General features: G+C 38.8%; 1 protein-coding gene across 1 annotated transcript; it reads left to right on the plus strand.

Annotated features, from left to right (window-relative positions):
• Positions 1 to 1,654: 1,654 nt before the first annotated feature.
• On the plus strand, positions 1,655 to 10,935 carry LOC133521666 (lymphokine-activated killer T-cell-originated protein kinase-like). The gene is made up of 6 exons (XM_061856752.1): positions 1,655 to 2,192; positions 2,826 to 3,121; positions 3,997 to 4,192; positions 5,430 to 5,551; positions 6,867 to 6,936; positions 9,266 to 10,935. The coding sequence occupies exons 1-6, from the start codon at positions 2,090 to 2,092 to the stop codon at positions 9,424 to 9,426; spliced, it is 948 nt and encodes a 315-aa protein (XP_061712736.1). The 5' UTR covers positions 1,655 to 2,089; the 3' UTR covers positions 9,427 to 10,935.
• The last annotated feature ends 5,503 nt before the right edge of the window (positions 10,936 to 16,438 follow it).

Consider the following 16,438-nt stretch of genomic DNA (forward strand, 5'->3'; position numbering starts at 1 on the left):
CATAACTACAAACACAGATAGAAGATACGAACTGTCAACTGACATTTGTCATTTGTTGTTTTTCGCCTAACTGTCAACAGTGTCAATCCGAGAGTTGTGACGTTATCAGAATCTTCAATGACGTTTCGAGTTTGGTCACGTGATGTGTGCCAAAAGATATTTTAAATTCAATATTTACAAAAATATGGTCATTTCAGGTCCCCTAAAAGTAGTTTAACATGTTCTTAAAATCCAAAAGAATTTATTGGGATACAATTCTGCCCTAAGATTTGTAGATGGAAACAACCCTATTGTAGAACTCATAAACCCATTAGAAAGAAAATAAAAATACTTTCAATGCGTCTGGGTTGTCCTTGTTTATAACTAAAACTATTCCAAACGGTCTAGCAGGATAAGCTAACAAGAGTGCCCCCCTCGAGGGATCTGGATATACTTTAAGGTGGAGTAGTGGTTAAACCTGAGGACACTGTATGCCTAATAGCAGCCTTCGATCTTTTGTTTCAGAGTTATTTACAATAATGTTAAAAAATCAAGGTAATTTTAAACTTTTATATTAGCTTTTTTATATTTAATAGTTAAAAAAATTGAATTGACCGAAAGCACGAAAAAAAGTACCACTTCCAGTTACAAAAAAAAAATGAAATTTACGTCATCTGATACAAAGATGAAACTGGTGGTAACAGATAGGAATTTATATGTAGCTTCAGAAACCACTCGTCTGCCAGTTCCTATATGGCCGTTAGTGCATCTGCCGGGCACTTTAAAGGTACCAAAAAGAGTGGAATTTACGTCATCTGATACAAAGATGAGACTTGCTTGTGGCAACATGTATCAATTTATATGTAGATTTAGAAAATACTCGTCTGCCAACTCCCAAATGGCCGAAAGTGCGTCTGCCGGGCACTTAATGGTACGAAAAAAAGTGAAATTTACGTCATCTGATAAGACTTGTGGCAACATATAGCAATTTATATGTAGATTTAGAAAATACTCGTCTGCTAGCTCCCAAATAGCCGAAAGTGAAGAGAAGCTAGGTAGGTATTCCAAACTGACATCAATTAGTCTGGGAAGCAAAACAGTCCGACACCGACACAGATAGTTTCATGAGCATTTAGAACTTTAAATTTCGTTACATTTGGTTAAGTTTTGAAGGAGGAAACAGTCGAGTACCAAACATAGTTTTTTGTCATTTTTACGCAGGCTTTTTCGCCTAAGCTAGTGTTGTCGTTATCGCACTAGTTTTAGAAGCCGCTTCCGTTAGCGAGACGCATATATTCAATTAAAATATTTGAATCTCAGGTCCCGTATCCTTTTAAGCAAGTGACGCCACAAAGGTCCCAATATTAGTGCAAGAACTTGAATTATTGTGGCGTTATCGGAACAAACGTTGTTATAATTGAAATACTCTGCACCCGAATATAATATCAGCTTTACTTGTAAGTACTTGGGTTATTACCAATATTAAAAGGAGTCTTTAGAAAACATATAATTCTTTTTAGCGCCATCTATATAGGTAGGAGCTAAATAGTTATATCAATTTTGATCAAGCAGATACGTCTTCGAGTTCTCCTTCCTCCTCCTTTCTTCCTTTGTCCATTAATATAAAAATTAGAACTAATAAAACCTAGTATATTTACATGAACATCGTTGGGATTTCTTATGAGAAACTTAACCATTATTGCAATAACTGTGATTTTATTAAGCAAACAACACGGTAAGATATTGTTGATTCTGGTTTAAATATATATTTCAAAATAAACAACTAAATATGAATATATACTGTAGTGTACAATAATAGTCCACTCTTAACTGAGCCGCTAGTACCGCCATCTGTTACAAACGCATGGCACTCCATTGTTTGTCTTTTCATCGTCGAGACTCGTGAGATCGATTAATCGAATCGGGCATGAAACAAAATTTTATGCTAGCAACACTTTTAGAAACTTCATTTTTCTGACGCGTTATCGAATTGAATTTGAATTTCGAATGAGTAACGTCGAAGTTAAAAGACAAAAGCGGTGTCTGCTTTTACGATTTGTTTTAAAGTAGATTAATTTTATTCCTGTATTGTGCTTATAATTTGACAACAATGAGTGAATTCAAAACACCAGTGAAAGCCAAGGCGTCGGATTTAACCGAGAAGATTACGATTCCTCCATCGCCGTATTTAAGCAGACTTGGATATGGAACAGGTAAAAAATTTCGTTAGTAAAAACAATCGCCAAACACAAAACAAGTAGCAAAACGATGTATAAATTACCAGGATTTCTTAGTTTTTGTTGCTCAACTTGTAAATGCTACGAAATAACTTATAACTTACAAAAAACTTTCTTTAAAGCAAAGCAGTTTTATTTGTATACGTTGAAGTACTTGAAGTTAATAAAAGTAACTTTACCAATCAGTAAATACTCCAGTGTTATCTGTGTGGAAAGTATTACGCATTTATTGAATTATATATTGACCATCATGTATGGATTACATTAAATAAATAAATAAATAAATAAATATTATAGGACATTATTACACAAATTGATTAAGTCCCACAGTAAGCTCAATAAGGCTTGTGTTGAGGGTACTTAAACAACGATATATATAATATATGAATATTTATAAATACTTAAATACATAGAAAACACCCATGACTCAGGAACAAATATCCATGCTCATCACACGAATAAATGCCCTTACCAGGATTTGAACCCGGGACCATCAGCTTCGTAGGCAGGGTCACTACCCACTAGGCCAAACCGGTCGTCAAAACAGAAACATTACACATGCACACAGTCAGAATTTCGTAATTAAACTAGTGATACATCAATTTACAGGTGTAAACGTGATGCAACTTATCCGTTCACCAAAAGCCGGACAGATTCGCTCACCATGGGCTCTCAAAATGATTAACAAGAGAGTTAAACCTTGCAAAGTTTACTCTGAAAGACTGCAGGCTGAAGCAGACCTGTTGAAACGCATGTCTCATCCAAACATAGTCGGGTTTAGAGCTTTCAGTAACGATAAGATATTGTATCTGGGGATGGAGGCTTGTGATCTGTCGCTGGGGGATATGATTGAGAACAGGATTGAAGATGAAGCGGAGCCGTTTAGTCCGAAGCAGATGATGAAGGTGTGTTGTGTCTTAAGCTTTTATTATTTTAAAAATTGTAAAACTAAAGGCCTGTTTCACATTGTCCAAGTAAAGTATTGGATAGCTAATTAACAAATAAATGAACTGCCAGATAAAACTACCTTAACACATTCACTGCCAGACAAAAAACGGTGCACTACTCCAGAAACCGGTGGTATATAGCTGCGTACAAAACAACCCGCCCAGCGGGCGGAACAAAGTTCACGAGCGCCCACCAGGTGGGTTCCCGGCAGTGAATGTGTTAAGTTGTAAAGGTATTTATCTACCAGTTAAGCTTATTTGAAGATTGTGAAATGCCAGCAATGACTTTATTTGTCAGATAAGTGGCAAGTAGCTTATTCAGGACCATTTGGACATTGCGAAAGAGGCCCTTAAGTGTTATTTTTTTTACAGCCAGGTGTGGTGTTACAAGTTTTTATTATTAATAAATTGTGAGACTTAGTGATATATTTTTACAGGGTTTACACCTATTCTGAGATTAACAAATATATAATAGGTTTATAACAGTAATGAAGTTAGGTATACTTCTATAAACATAGTATTAAATACTCATAAGTGGTGAAATAGTTGAGTGGCGACCATGGGGGGGAGGAACATCGTCAAAGTAGACCCCAGATGCATTAGGATAATGTTATCAAAAGGACTGCGGGGAAGAAGTGGTTCCAGGTTGCACAGAACCGTGATAAGCGACATAGAATGAAGGATGCCTACACCCGAAGGGTAGAGACGGGCTAAAGAGAGAGAGAGATTAAACACTCAAAAGTCGCTTCCCTTATCTAAAAGTACATACCTTATGCAGAAGACAGTATTTTCTGACATTACAGTAACTTTGAATGTCAATTCTATTATTTCAGGTTGTACTAGACATGGGTAGCGCTCTAGACTACCTGCACACCAAGATGCAGATACTGCATGGAGACATGAAGTCCTACAACATCCTCGTCAACGGGGACTTCGTGATCTGCAAGCTGTGTGATTTCGGGGTCACTTTACCATTGGACGAGAATGGAAAGGTGGATACAGAGAAGGCGGGGAAGGCTGTGTATTTTGGTATGTTTGTCTTAAGTATGATTTAATTTGATGACTGGTCTGGCCTACTGGGTAGTGAGTTATTGACTCTACCTATGAAGCCGATGGTCCTGGGTTCAAATCCCGGTAAGGGCATTTATTTGTGTGATGAGCACATATTTGTTCCTGGGTCATGGGTGTTTTCTATGTATTTATATATTATATCTATTGTTGGCTGAGTACCCACAGCACAAGCCTTCTTGAGCTTACTGTGGGGCCTAGTCAATTTGTCTAAGAATGTTCAATATTTATTTATTTATTATTTTCATAAGAGTAAGCAATTTTAGTAAGATACTTTGATTATTTGATCATAAGTATCTTCATATTTTTATTTTATTTTTTGTAATTTATATGTAAATATTTTGATTGTTTGTTGTTTTGTGTTTTTGTATTACCTATGGATCTTGTCTGAAATAAATGCTTTTTATTTTTATTTTTTTATTTATAGGTCTAGTATTTTTTTAATACAAGAGCGTGCTGATCAGATTTTAGTCACTGTAGTGTAGATAATTTAGCATGAATTCAAATCAAAAAATGTAGGAAATTATTTTTTTGTTTGATCTTCTGATGTTTTACAGTTCCCATTGTTATTAGGTTAGGATCTGATTATGGAATCTGGCAGATATACCAAGATATTAAGATTTCTTTATTGTCATAGGTTGTGCTGGTACATAGGTCTTATAAATTTCACATACACACGCTTGCCCGTTTTTGGCGTACAATAATAAATTAAACTACTATGTATATTTGCAAGCGTAAAACAATAACAATAACATAACATCAAACAATTAATTATCTATGTGCAGAAAATCAACAGAAATGGTGGTTTGATATTATTTATAGTAACTCCTGATTTAAGTTAAGTGAAACTAGAGCAGAGCCCAACTGGAGAAGTACCTCCACCTTACAGAAAACAGCAGCCAAATAACACTAGACCCTACTCATAGTGTTGTGTTCCTGCCGGTGAGTAGGGTTGCCAGAGCTCAATGCGGGGGGGCGGGTTTAGGGTCGGCAACGCGCATGTAACTCCTCTGGAGTTGCAGGCGTACATAGGCTACGGATACTGCTTACCATCAGGCGGGCCGTATGCTTGTTTGCCACCGACGTAGTATAAAAAAAAAAAAAAAAAAACTGTGACTTAAATCATATTACATATGGCCTGTGACTTAAATCTTTTGATCATGATAGTGATGACTAACAAGATCTTGTATTTTTTTAGGCACTGAAGCCTGGAGTGCCCCGGAAGTGATCCACGGCGGAGAAGTCACCTCCAAGACGGACATCTGGCCGCTCGGACTGGTTCTATGGGAGATGATGGCCCTGGCTCCTCCACACACGGCGGTAAGCAGTTTATACTAGGAAGAAAGGTGTTCCCATTTGTCCTCGTTCTACGCACAGCCAGTGGATGTCATTCCAGATCTAGAGCAGAGCCCAACTGGGGAAGTACCTCCACCTTACAGAAAACAGCAGCCAAATAACACTAGACCCTACTCATAGTGTTGTGTTCCTGCCGGTGAGTAAGGTTGCCAGAGCTCAACGAGGGGGGGCGGGTTTAGGGTCGGCAACGCGCATGTAACTCCTCTGGAGTTGCAGGCGTACATAGGCTACGGAGACTGCTTACCATCAGGCGGGCCGTATGCTTGTTTGCCACCGACGTAGTATAAAATATAAAAAACGTGACCGCCCCTACACGATACATGGGACTGATTCTTATGAATGCACCTATTCTCATTTGTGCCCAGCGGGGACAAATGTGTATACACTGGAATAAGTACTGCGGAACCTCAATCATCCAAATGCTGCATTTGTTATAATTTTTTTAAAAATTTTTTGTAAACATTAATTATCCTTCTTCCTCGCGTTGTCCCGGTATACTGCCAGGGCTTATGGGAGCCTGGGGTCCGCTTGACAACTAATCCCAAGATTTCGCGTAGACACTAGTTTTTACGAAAGCGACTGCCATCTGACCTTCCAACCCAGAGGGTAATCTAGGCCTTGTTGGGATTAGTCTGGTTTCCTCACGATGTTTTCCTTCACCGAAAAGCGACTGGTAAATATCAAATGATATTTCGTCGTACCTTAGTTCCTAAAATCTCATTGGTACGAGTCGGGGTTTGAACCCGCGACCTCCGGATTGCAAGTCGCACGCTCTTACCGCTAGGCCACCAGCGCTCCTTGAAAACGGCAATATGTTGTACTATTTTTAAGAAAAAGGTGTTTTATACGTCTTAGTTGGTTAAGAGCGATGGGACCGGAGTTCCGAAAGGTTGCAAGTTCGTATTTTGCCCAAAATGATAATTTTATTTAAGTGTATGCTACATTTTACTTAAATAAACGGTGGTGGCCGAGTGGATATGACGTCCGACTTTCAATCCGGAGGTCGCGGGTTCAAATCCTGGCTCGTACCAATGAGTTTTTCGGAACTTATGTACGAAATCATTTGATATTTACCACTAGCTTTTCGGTGAAGGAAAACATCGTGAGGAAACCTGCATACATCTGCGAAGAAATTCAAAGGTGTATGTGAAGTCCCCAATCCGCATTGGGCTAGCGTGGGGACTATAGCCCGAGCCCTCTCGCATATGAGAGGAGGCCTGTGCCCAGCAGTGGGACGTATATAGGCTGAATTATTATTATTATAAGTGTATGCTCGCAGGACACCACTATGGAGATGGACAGTGAACTGGACGAGTCTATGAGCGAGGAGTATTTCTCTGATAAATATGGTAAGCTCTATAATAGTACATTATGATACAAGTGCGGAAAATAGGAAATTCAAAACGAGTGGCGATAAATTAAAACACGACCGAAGGGAGTGTTTTAAATCGACACGAGTTGCGAATGTATCGTACAACGTTTTACAGTACATATGGCCGTTTAAATGTTCGACACAGTAACGTAATATGCTAATTTTCGCACTAGTGCGGTAAAGTAGCACCATATGTACTGTAAAATATATTTTCACCACACCAACTGGTAAAGGCCCTCTTGATTGTTCAAAAACTAATGAGAAAGTTGCGTTTTACCCACATGTGGGGCAAAGTAATCAGATGCAAATTTTGAGTCGTTTCCTTATGTTAGGTGGTAGAATTGACTTATAAAGGATGTTTTTGGATGATAAATATTTAATTAAGTACGTTTATTTGGATTTGAATTGGTTTGTTTTTTTTTTTATTTCATAGTTATTATATTCCTCGCGTTGGTGTGGTTAAAAATGTGCTTCACTCGGAGGCAAAGCTTGTTTAATCCCTCGTGCCTTGAAACCCTCGCAACGCTCAAGATTCCATTTCTCGAACCACTCGCTACGCTCAAGATTCCATCTCTCGAACCACGAGCGTAGCGAGTGGTTCAATTTGGAATCTTTCGCTTGCTCGGGTATCAATATTAGCACGAGCGGTTAAACAACAACTTTGCCCCCTTGTAAAACAAATAACTATTTACTATTTGTGTATTTTTTAGAGTAATTTCTGAGGGTTGAGAACTTTAATACTTTCATTGCCAGTGATCTCTTAGGAACCACTTTTAATTTCCATTTTATACCTCTCTGGAATTTGAACTCTAAAATAAAAACCGGCCAAGTGCGAGTCGGACTCGCACAAGAAGGGTTCCGTACCATTATCTATAAAAACGGTCACCCATCCAAGTACTGACCCCGCCCGACGTTGCTTAACTTCGGTGATTGGATGAGAACTTTGAGATTGGAAAGAAATATTTATTTTATTCTTTTTTTAGTTTTTGATGTTATAGCGGCAACAGAAATACATAATCTGAAGAAATTTCAATTGGCTAACTATCACAGTTCATGAGATACAGCCTGGTGACAGATGGACGGACGGACGGACAGTGGAGTCTCAGTAATGGGGTCCCGTTTGACCGTACGGAATCCTAAAAATTAAAAAATATTTAGCAACAATCTTACTCAGATCTACCTAGCTCCAAACTAAGAAAAGAGCGTACTCCCATCTTAAAGACCGGCAACGCACTTACAACCCCCTGGTGCTGCAGGTGTCCATGGGCGGCGGTAATCGCTTACCATCAGGTGATCCGTCTGCTCGTTTGCCTCCTCTACCATAAAAAAAAAAATTACATACCTATGTAGATAAATACATACTTATGTATATAGAAGACATTCATGACTCAAGAAAAAATATCTGTGTTCGTCACACTAATAAATGCTCTTATCGGGATTCGAACCCGGGACCATCGGCTTCATAGGCAGGCTACCCACTAGGCCAGACCGGTCATCATTTCGCAGCTGCCTTCTGCGACAAGTTGCACATGTCTCATCAGAGTAACAGTCTCAGCAGAGGCGGTCAAAAAAATTAAAAAAGATTAAATATAGGGGTCTCGGCTTTGAATACGATTTTGTACCTTTTGGCGTCGAGACCCTCTATGGGTCCGAACGCGTCTACACTATTTAAGAGGCTGTCAACACCAATGTCCTTGAAATTGATGTTACTTAAACAGTTTTTTTAAGAAAGACTATTTGTTTTAGTCAAGTAAGAAAAATATATGTTCATATTAATTATATTTCAAAGACCGTGGTTGTACTCGATACATGATTGAACGAAATCGGCTCGATAGAAAATAATTGCAAAGTCTTAAAATCACAATTAAACGGTTTTATGTCTTTATTGTTTTGACTTATGGGTCTGCAATTAAAATCACAATTTCAAAACATTTATATCTAAACCGCTATTGAGTAAAATATTACACTAATAATCCATTTTTTTTTATTTAAATATTTTTCTTATTATTCCCTTGCCCAGGCCCAGTAACATGCGACAGTGCTATCTCATTTACTCCGATACAAATAGACAGTGTACATAGGCTACGGAGACTGCTTACCACCAGGCGGGCCGCATGCTTGTTTGCCATCGACGTAGCATAAAAAAAAAATGCGATACAGCGAGGAAATGTCGCCAGCGTCACCATGCTGCAAGGGGATAGTTTAATTTATTTTAACATTAATTTTATTTATTTTTAGATTTAGAATTTAAGTTTTTCAGGTAACTTTTTTTGTATTAGTAGTGAATATAGTAACATTAACTCCAGGCACCCGTCCGCCGATCCCGGCCAACATCGTAGTCTCGGTGTACGCGGAGCCCCTCGGCGTGTTCCACGCGTGCACAGAATGCCAGCCCGCCCGCCGGCCCAGCGGGAAACATCTCGTGGATGCAGCCACAGCTATGCTTCAATTGCTTAATAACATCTAAACGTTAAATTAATCCTAGGTACCTATTTACTATTAATTTTATCTAAAATACTGCCTTACAGAGCATTAACAGCTGTAACTCCGGCCATCGGAAAAATATAAATCGTACATTCGCAGTAATAGTAGCGAAATAGGTTCCTACTTTACGCGAAACCGCTCGGCTCGGAAGTACGCGTGTACGGAATGCGAGCCTCAGCCACGACATACTGGAAAACATCTCGCGGATGCAAGTCAAACTATGTTCAATAAAATATGAAAACTTAAAATTATAAATCCGGTATTTACTAATACTTCTATCGAAAATACTATCTCACGGTGCATAATATCTATAACTTCAACCATCCAAAAAACCAGTACGTTTGGCCAAAATATAAAAAAAGCGGCCAAGTGCGAGTCGGACTCGCACATGAAGGGTTCCGTACCATTTAAGACGTATTTAAAAAAAATCTATTTGCTAGATCTTGTTCAACATTTTACCACTTTGGAAGTGTCTCTCGCGCAAACTATTCAGTTTAGAAAAAAATGAAATTAGGAACCTAAATATCATTTTTGAAGACCTATCCATAGATACCCCACACGTATAGGTTTGATGAAAAAAGATTTTTTGAGTTTCAGTTCTAAGTATGGGGAATCCCCAAAATTTATTGTTTTTTTTTTTCTATTTTTGTGTGAACATCTTAATGCGGTTCATAAAATACATCCACTTACTAAGTTTGAACAGTATAGCTCTCATAGTTTTCGGAAAAAAGTGGCTGTGACATAATCGGACAGACAGACGGACATGACGAATCTATAAGGGTTCCGTTTTTTGCCATTTGGCTAAGGAACCCTAAAAACCAAATGGTACAATGGGCATTATCAGTGGAAACACTCAATACCATACATCGGAGTTTTGGATGCGGGAATATTTTACACTAACCAAAAGGTAGACTAAAAACGATTCTCTGCCTTTTCGCCGAAAATTGTATTGCCGAATTTCACTTGCCAACCAACTTTTCGCAGAAGTTTCATTTGTGCGAATTTCACTTCCCAACTACATAATCCAACCTAACCTAACCCAACCTAGTACGCAATTTTCATTTCCCAACTAGGGGTTGGGAAATGAAATGGTTGCGAAATAATTACTTGGTAAAAAATGAAACGCCAAATGAAACATCTCCGAAATGTTGGTTGGCAAGTGAAATTCGGCAATACAATTTTCGGCGAAAAGGCAGGATACCGCTAAAAACAAACTATTTGAACATTTATAAACACATTTGTGTCTTAGCTATTTTTAATTCATACTTTAGTAATTATTTTACAATAAACATAATTTTATATACACGATTCATTCCCGTACCTACAACCCCGATGTATGCTCAGTACGCAGAACTGCTTGGCTTCTCCCACGCGTGCACAGAATGCGAGCCTAACAGACGACCCGCGAGAAACATCTCGCAGATGCTGCGATAGCTATGCTCAATAAGATCAAAAAAATTAAGTTATATACTTACTCGGTATTTTCTAATAATCTTATACCTTCAACGAGCAATTCTTGTATGTATATATATGTGATCTCGGAAACGGTTCTAACGATTTCGCTGAAATTTGGTATATGGGGGTTTTTGGGGGTATACAATCGATCTAGATTAGTCTTATGTTTGGGAAAACGCGTGTTTTCGAGTTTTCATGCGTTTTTCTTACGACGCAGAATATGGTCGCTAATTTCATGTTGCCGGCCACCGTCCGTCTGGTCCAGCGGGTTAAGACGCGGACTGCTAAACGAGTGTTACGGGTTCGAATCTCGCCAGGTGACTAACTTTTGTTTTTTTTTTTATATGTTCAAGTTTATATATTTTTTTTTAATTTTTATTGTTTTAAGTTTAATTTAGTAAAAAAATGTAGTTAAGATTATCTATACCTATACACCACCATATTACAATAAATAGTTATAACCGAGCAACGCTCGGTCGACCAGGTACTTATATCTAAAATACTGACCCACAGCGCATTACAGCTGTAAGTTCACCCATCGGAAAACCAATTTTATATTTGTAAAACACAATATAATATTTTATTCGTGGCAAGAATGTACAGATAAAAAGAGGTACAAAAAACAAACTTACACATAACACAATTCTAAACTATAGTTATCAACATTATACAATCCGCCACACGCTTCGTCAAAACACAAATAATGTAATCCGCAGAAGCATCGTCACAAACTTATTGTACCTTAACACTAAAACAACTTGTAAATTCCGCAACAAGCTACCTGCCGATGTTTTCCCGAGGGTCTACAGTATGAGGTTCTTCAAAAAAGGAGTGTACAGATTTTTAAAGGGTCGGCAACGCGCATGTAACACCTGGAGCTGCAGGCGTCCATAGGCTACGGTGACTGCTTACCATCAGGCGGGCCGTATGCTTGCTTGCCACCGTCGTGGTATAAAAAAAAAAAAACAAGCTTCGTCAAACACACCTATAATCTATCGCTCATCCCCACTGCAACAAGCCCGGCCCAAAAGCCTGCAAAGTAGACTCATCAGACGGCGCGAGCACAGAATCTGACAGAAGGAGACGAACAGCTCCTCTCAAGTCCCCATCATGTACCTTACCCTCAATAGCCCGATATACCGAAATAGACTTTGAGGGTGACTGAGCAGCTGCTGGGAAATACAAATTCGAATCATTAACGTTACTCTTAACTTTCGTCGTCAACGATTTCACCCTCAGAGCCGCATAGGAAAAGGACAACAAGTTGAACCAATCCTCAACACTGTTGTTACGCAGGCAATCGTCTATGTAGACTTTGAGGGTGACTGAGCAGCTGCTGGGAAATACAAATTCGAATCATTAACGTTACTCTTTAACTTTCGTCGTCAACGATTTCCTATCAGCAGCGTCCGGCACCCTCAGAGCCGCATAGGAAAAGGACAACAAGTTGAACCAATCCTCAACACTGTTGTTACGCAGGCAATCGTCTATGTAGACTTTGAGGGTGACTGAGCAGCTGCTGGGAAATACAAATTGGAATCATTAACGTTACTCTTAACTTTCATCGTCAACGATTTCCTATCAGCAGCGTCCGGCACCCTCAGAGCCGCATAGGAAAAGTACCTCCACCTTACAGAAAACCGCAGCCAAATAATACGAGACCCTACTCATAGTGTTGTGTTCCTGCCGGTGAGTAAGGTTGCCAGAGCTCAACGAGGGGAGGGAAGGTTGTTAGGGTCGGCAACGCGCATGTAACTCCTCTGGAGTTGCAAGCGTACATAGGCTACGGATACTGCTTACCATCAGGCGGGCCGTGTGCTTGTTTTCCGCCGACGTAGTATAAAAAAAAAGAACAACAAGTTGAACCAATCCTCGACAAACGTTGTTACGCAGGCAATCGTCTATAATTGACGACAACTTGCCGGCAACCAAACACCTCGCCCCCTTTGGTATATGCCTCAAAACTCTAACGCTTGATTTTAAAGTTGGCAAGTCCTTAATTACTACTACTGTGCATATAAAATAAGAGCGCCCATATAACACTAAAATGAATGTTGCTTGAAATAATATTGAAAACTATCAAAATTATTCTTGTCTGCATTGAAACGCGCGTCGCGTTGTCGGCGCTCGCGTACCGATAATACATATATTATTTATTTATTTTAACTTTATTGCACAATACATGAAGAGTACAAAAGGCGGACTTAATGCCAGAAGGCATTCTCTACCAGTCAACCGTGAGCCAAACCGAAAGATCCTAATTGGTGCAGGGTCAGAATACAGAGTAAAATGGCAATAAAATATCATAAAATTATATGAAATTATACGTACATAAATAATATGATCAGTGATCGGAACTATGGGAGTAAAACTTTAACAAAACTTATCAAGCGGACGTAAAAAGAGTGCTTATAGCCTTAAACATATTCGAATATCTATGAATGTAAATATTTTTATGGCTGTAAGTTACTATACTATTCCTATCCCTATGGACATGAATATTTTTTAGGGCTGTATGCACTATTTATGTCCGCTTAACAAGTTTTGTTAAAGTTTTACTCCCATAGTTCCGATCACTGAATATGATGCATAAATATACATCCATACATACATAAATAGTACCTGGGCGACCGAGCTTTGCTCGGTTATAACTATTTATTGTAATATGGTGGTGTATAGATGATAATCTTAGCTACATTTTTTACTAAATTAAACTTGTCTAAAACAATAAAAATTAAAAAATTATTTAAATTATATATAAACTTGAACATATAAAAAAAAAAAACAAAAGTTAGTCACCGGGCGAGATTCGAACCCGTAACACTCGTTTTAGCAGTCCGCGTCTTAACCCGCTGGACCAGACGGACAGTGGCAGGCAATACGAAATTAGCGACCATATTCTGCGTCGAAAGAAAAACGCATGAAAACTCGAAAACACGCGTTTTCGCAAACATAAGACTAATCTAGATCGATTGTATAGCCCCAAAAACCCCCATATACCAAATTTCAGCGAAATCGTTAGAGCCGTTTCCGAAATCACAGAAATATATATATATATATTTATATACAAGAATTGCTCGTTTAAAGGTATAAGATAAGATATACCCATTGTGAAACATCATGAGGACGACCTTTGAACCTTGTCAAACAGATGCTTGCGCTTGAAGGAGAATTTATTCTGGGCTTGTCTCATAGAGAGAGGAAGATCATTCCACAGCCGGATTGCCTGAATGTTGAAGGAATTCGACATGATACTTTGCAGCCAAAGTGTCATATTTAGTTTCAGTTCATTATAAACAATGAAGCAAACATATTTATCAATCTATCAGTATTATTAGGTTCCAAAAAAACTGTCAAAATGTTGAAATAAAACAAACATTAAATATGGAAAACAACTATATTTCCGTAACGTAAATAAAAATTTAACAACTATTCAACCTTACCTACAGTCAGTCCTTGTAACTAAAACTGAGAACATCTATTTCATATTGCTATGGAAATTAGACAAATGCATATTCTTGTTGGAAATAATTTCTTGAATAAAATGTAATACAATGTATATAAAATATAATGCAGTTTTCTTGGAGTTATTATTTGTCAGCAAAAAAAATCTTCAATGCATGTAATATCGACCTTGTATCTTTTTAAGTTTGAGATTCTTCACAAGTACATATTGACGTGACTGGAATTTCAGACCAATTTTGAGATTCCCCTTTAGTAACTACACATTTAGCATCACTGGCTCCCCAGCTATCACTCATTTTATCAAGGAAATTCACTATCAAGGCCGCAACAGTGCATCTGCAGCTATAGTGGTTCGATTTGAAACTGGCCCCGAGCGGCTAATCCTTTGTCTATTGTTAACTAAAACCGCGCGTGCCACTACCTGCAAAAAAGGGTCGTATAATTCTAATTCGCATCTGAGCGCGGGCTAGTCCAACGCTCAAAAACCCAGTGTAGCATATCGAGGACGCATTTTAGACTGGATCGGTAGCGTTCGACTCGCCGGCACTCAGTAACCGTATTGGGACACCCAAGGAATCGCAAATAATTTTTCCGTTTGTTCATTTTGAATCTTATGTCAATTACCATAGGTGTAATTCAATAACCGGTTAAAGTGACCGGACCCTTTTTTGCAGGTAGCACGCGCGGTTTTAGTTAACAGACAAAGGATTAGCCGCTCGGGGCCGGCTACAAATCTAACGACTATACCATTCGAATGCCGCTTTAATTGTCACCTTAACTTTTCTGCCGACGCCTTCGAGCAACACCGGGAAGGGAGTGTGGCTCATAATTTCCGAAAATCATTTTTTCTTGGTGGCAAATTATAATTGGTAAAATAAGATAAAGCGAAAAAAATCTATTGGTAAAATATGGGAACGGAAAATTTGCCACCAAGAAAAAATGATTTTCGGAAATTATGGGCCACACTCCGGGAAGGGAGCCGGCATTCGCACCGTTTCCAATCCGCCGGAGCACATGCCCAACTGGGCATAGCGCGGGGCGTGTTGCGACTCGTCCGTACACACACAGATCGAGGGGTGCAAGATTTGTCTTTGACGTGTGTCATTTGCTATGTATTTGTGTCGTCATTACAGATTGGATTTTGTATGTGAGAAGTGCGACTGTGTGCACGTGTCTCACAAAAAAATAGCAGAACGATTTGTATGGTGAGATATCGCTTGGGCTTCTTTCCGACGAGTCGGAAGCCGGTGTTGCTCGAAGGCCAACGCGATGGGAAGCTGATGAGTTCGTTCTCTTATCTCTTGTGTTATTTTTAGGGTTCCGTAGCCAAATGGCAAAAAACGGAACCCTTATAGATTCGTCATGTCCGTCTGTCTGTCCGATTATTTACACTGAAGACCTTCAGACTTATTTTACATGTTAATATTTAGTGCTGAATTCGATGATGCGATGTTATAATTTTACATTCGTGCGTTTAATAACGAAATATCGATTAAATACAATACATACACTTAATTACATTGAGCGGTTAAAATACGTGTTTTAACTCTTAAACTAATGTATGAACGAATGAACATGTTTATAGGACGGCGGTTAGAATAACAAGGAAAATAAAACAATGTTTTACAGTACATATGGGGCTACTTTATAGCACTAGTGCGAGAAGTAGCATATTATGTTACTGTGTCGAACATTTAAAGGGCCATATGTACTGTAAAACGTTGTACGATACATGTGCGAATAGGTAATTCGCAACTCGTGTCGATTTAAAACACTCCCTTCGGTCGTGTTTTAATTTATCGCCACTCGTTTCGAATTTCCTATTTTTCGCACTTGTATCGTAATGTACTATAAGAATAAGGGATCAAAAATGACACAAATATGTATAATTTGTTTGTATTATGCCTAGTTTTATGTATTAGATAAGTAAATGTACACGATAAAATATTGTTTAACGCATTCACTGCCAGCAACCCGCCAGGCGGGCGCTCAGTCTGTAGTCGCTTTTCGCTACATACGCATTTTTCCATGTCATCGGCTACGCTCGTAGCGCGTAGCACGCGCTGGCACTGAAT

Source organism: Cydia pomonella, chromosome 9 (genome assembly GCF_033807575.1).
Source record: "Cydia pomonella isolate Wapato2018A chromosome 9, ilCydPomo1, whole genome shotgun sequence".
In the NCBI taxonomy this organism is placed as follows: domain Eukaryota; kingdom Metazoa; phylum Arthropoda; class Insecta; order Lepidoptera; family Tortricidae; genus Cydia; species Cydia pomonella.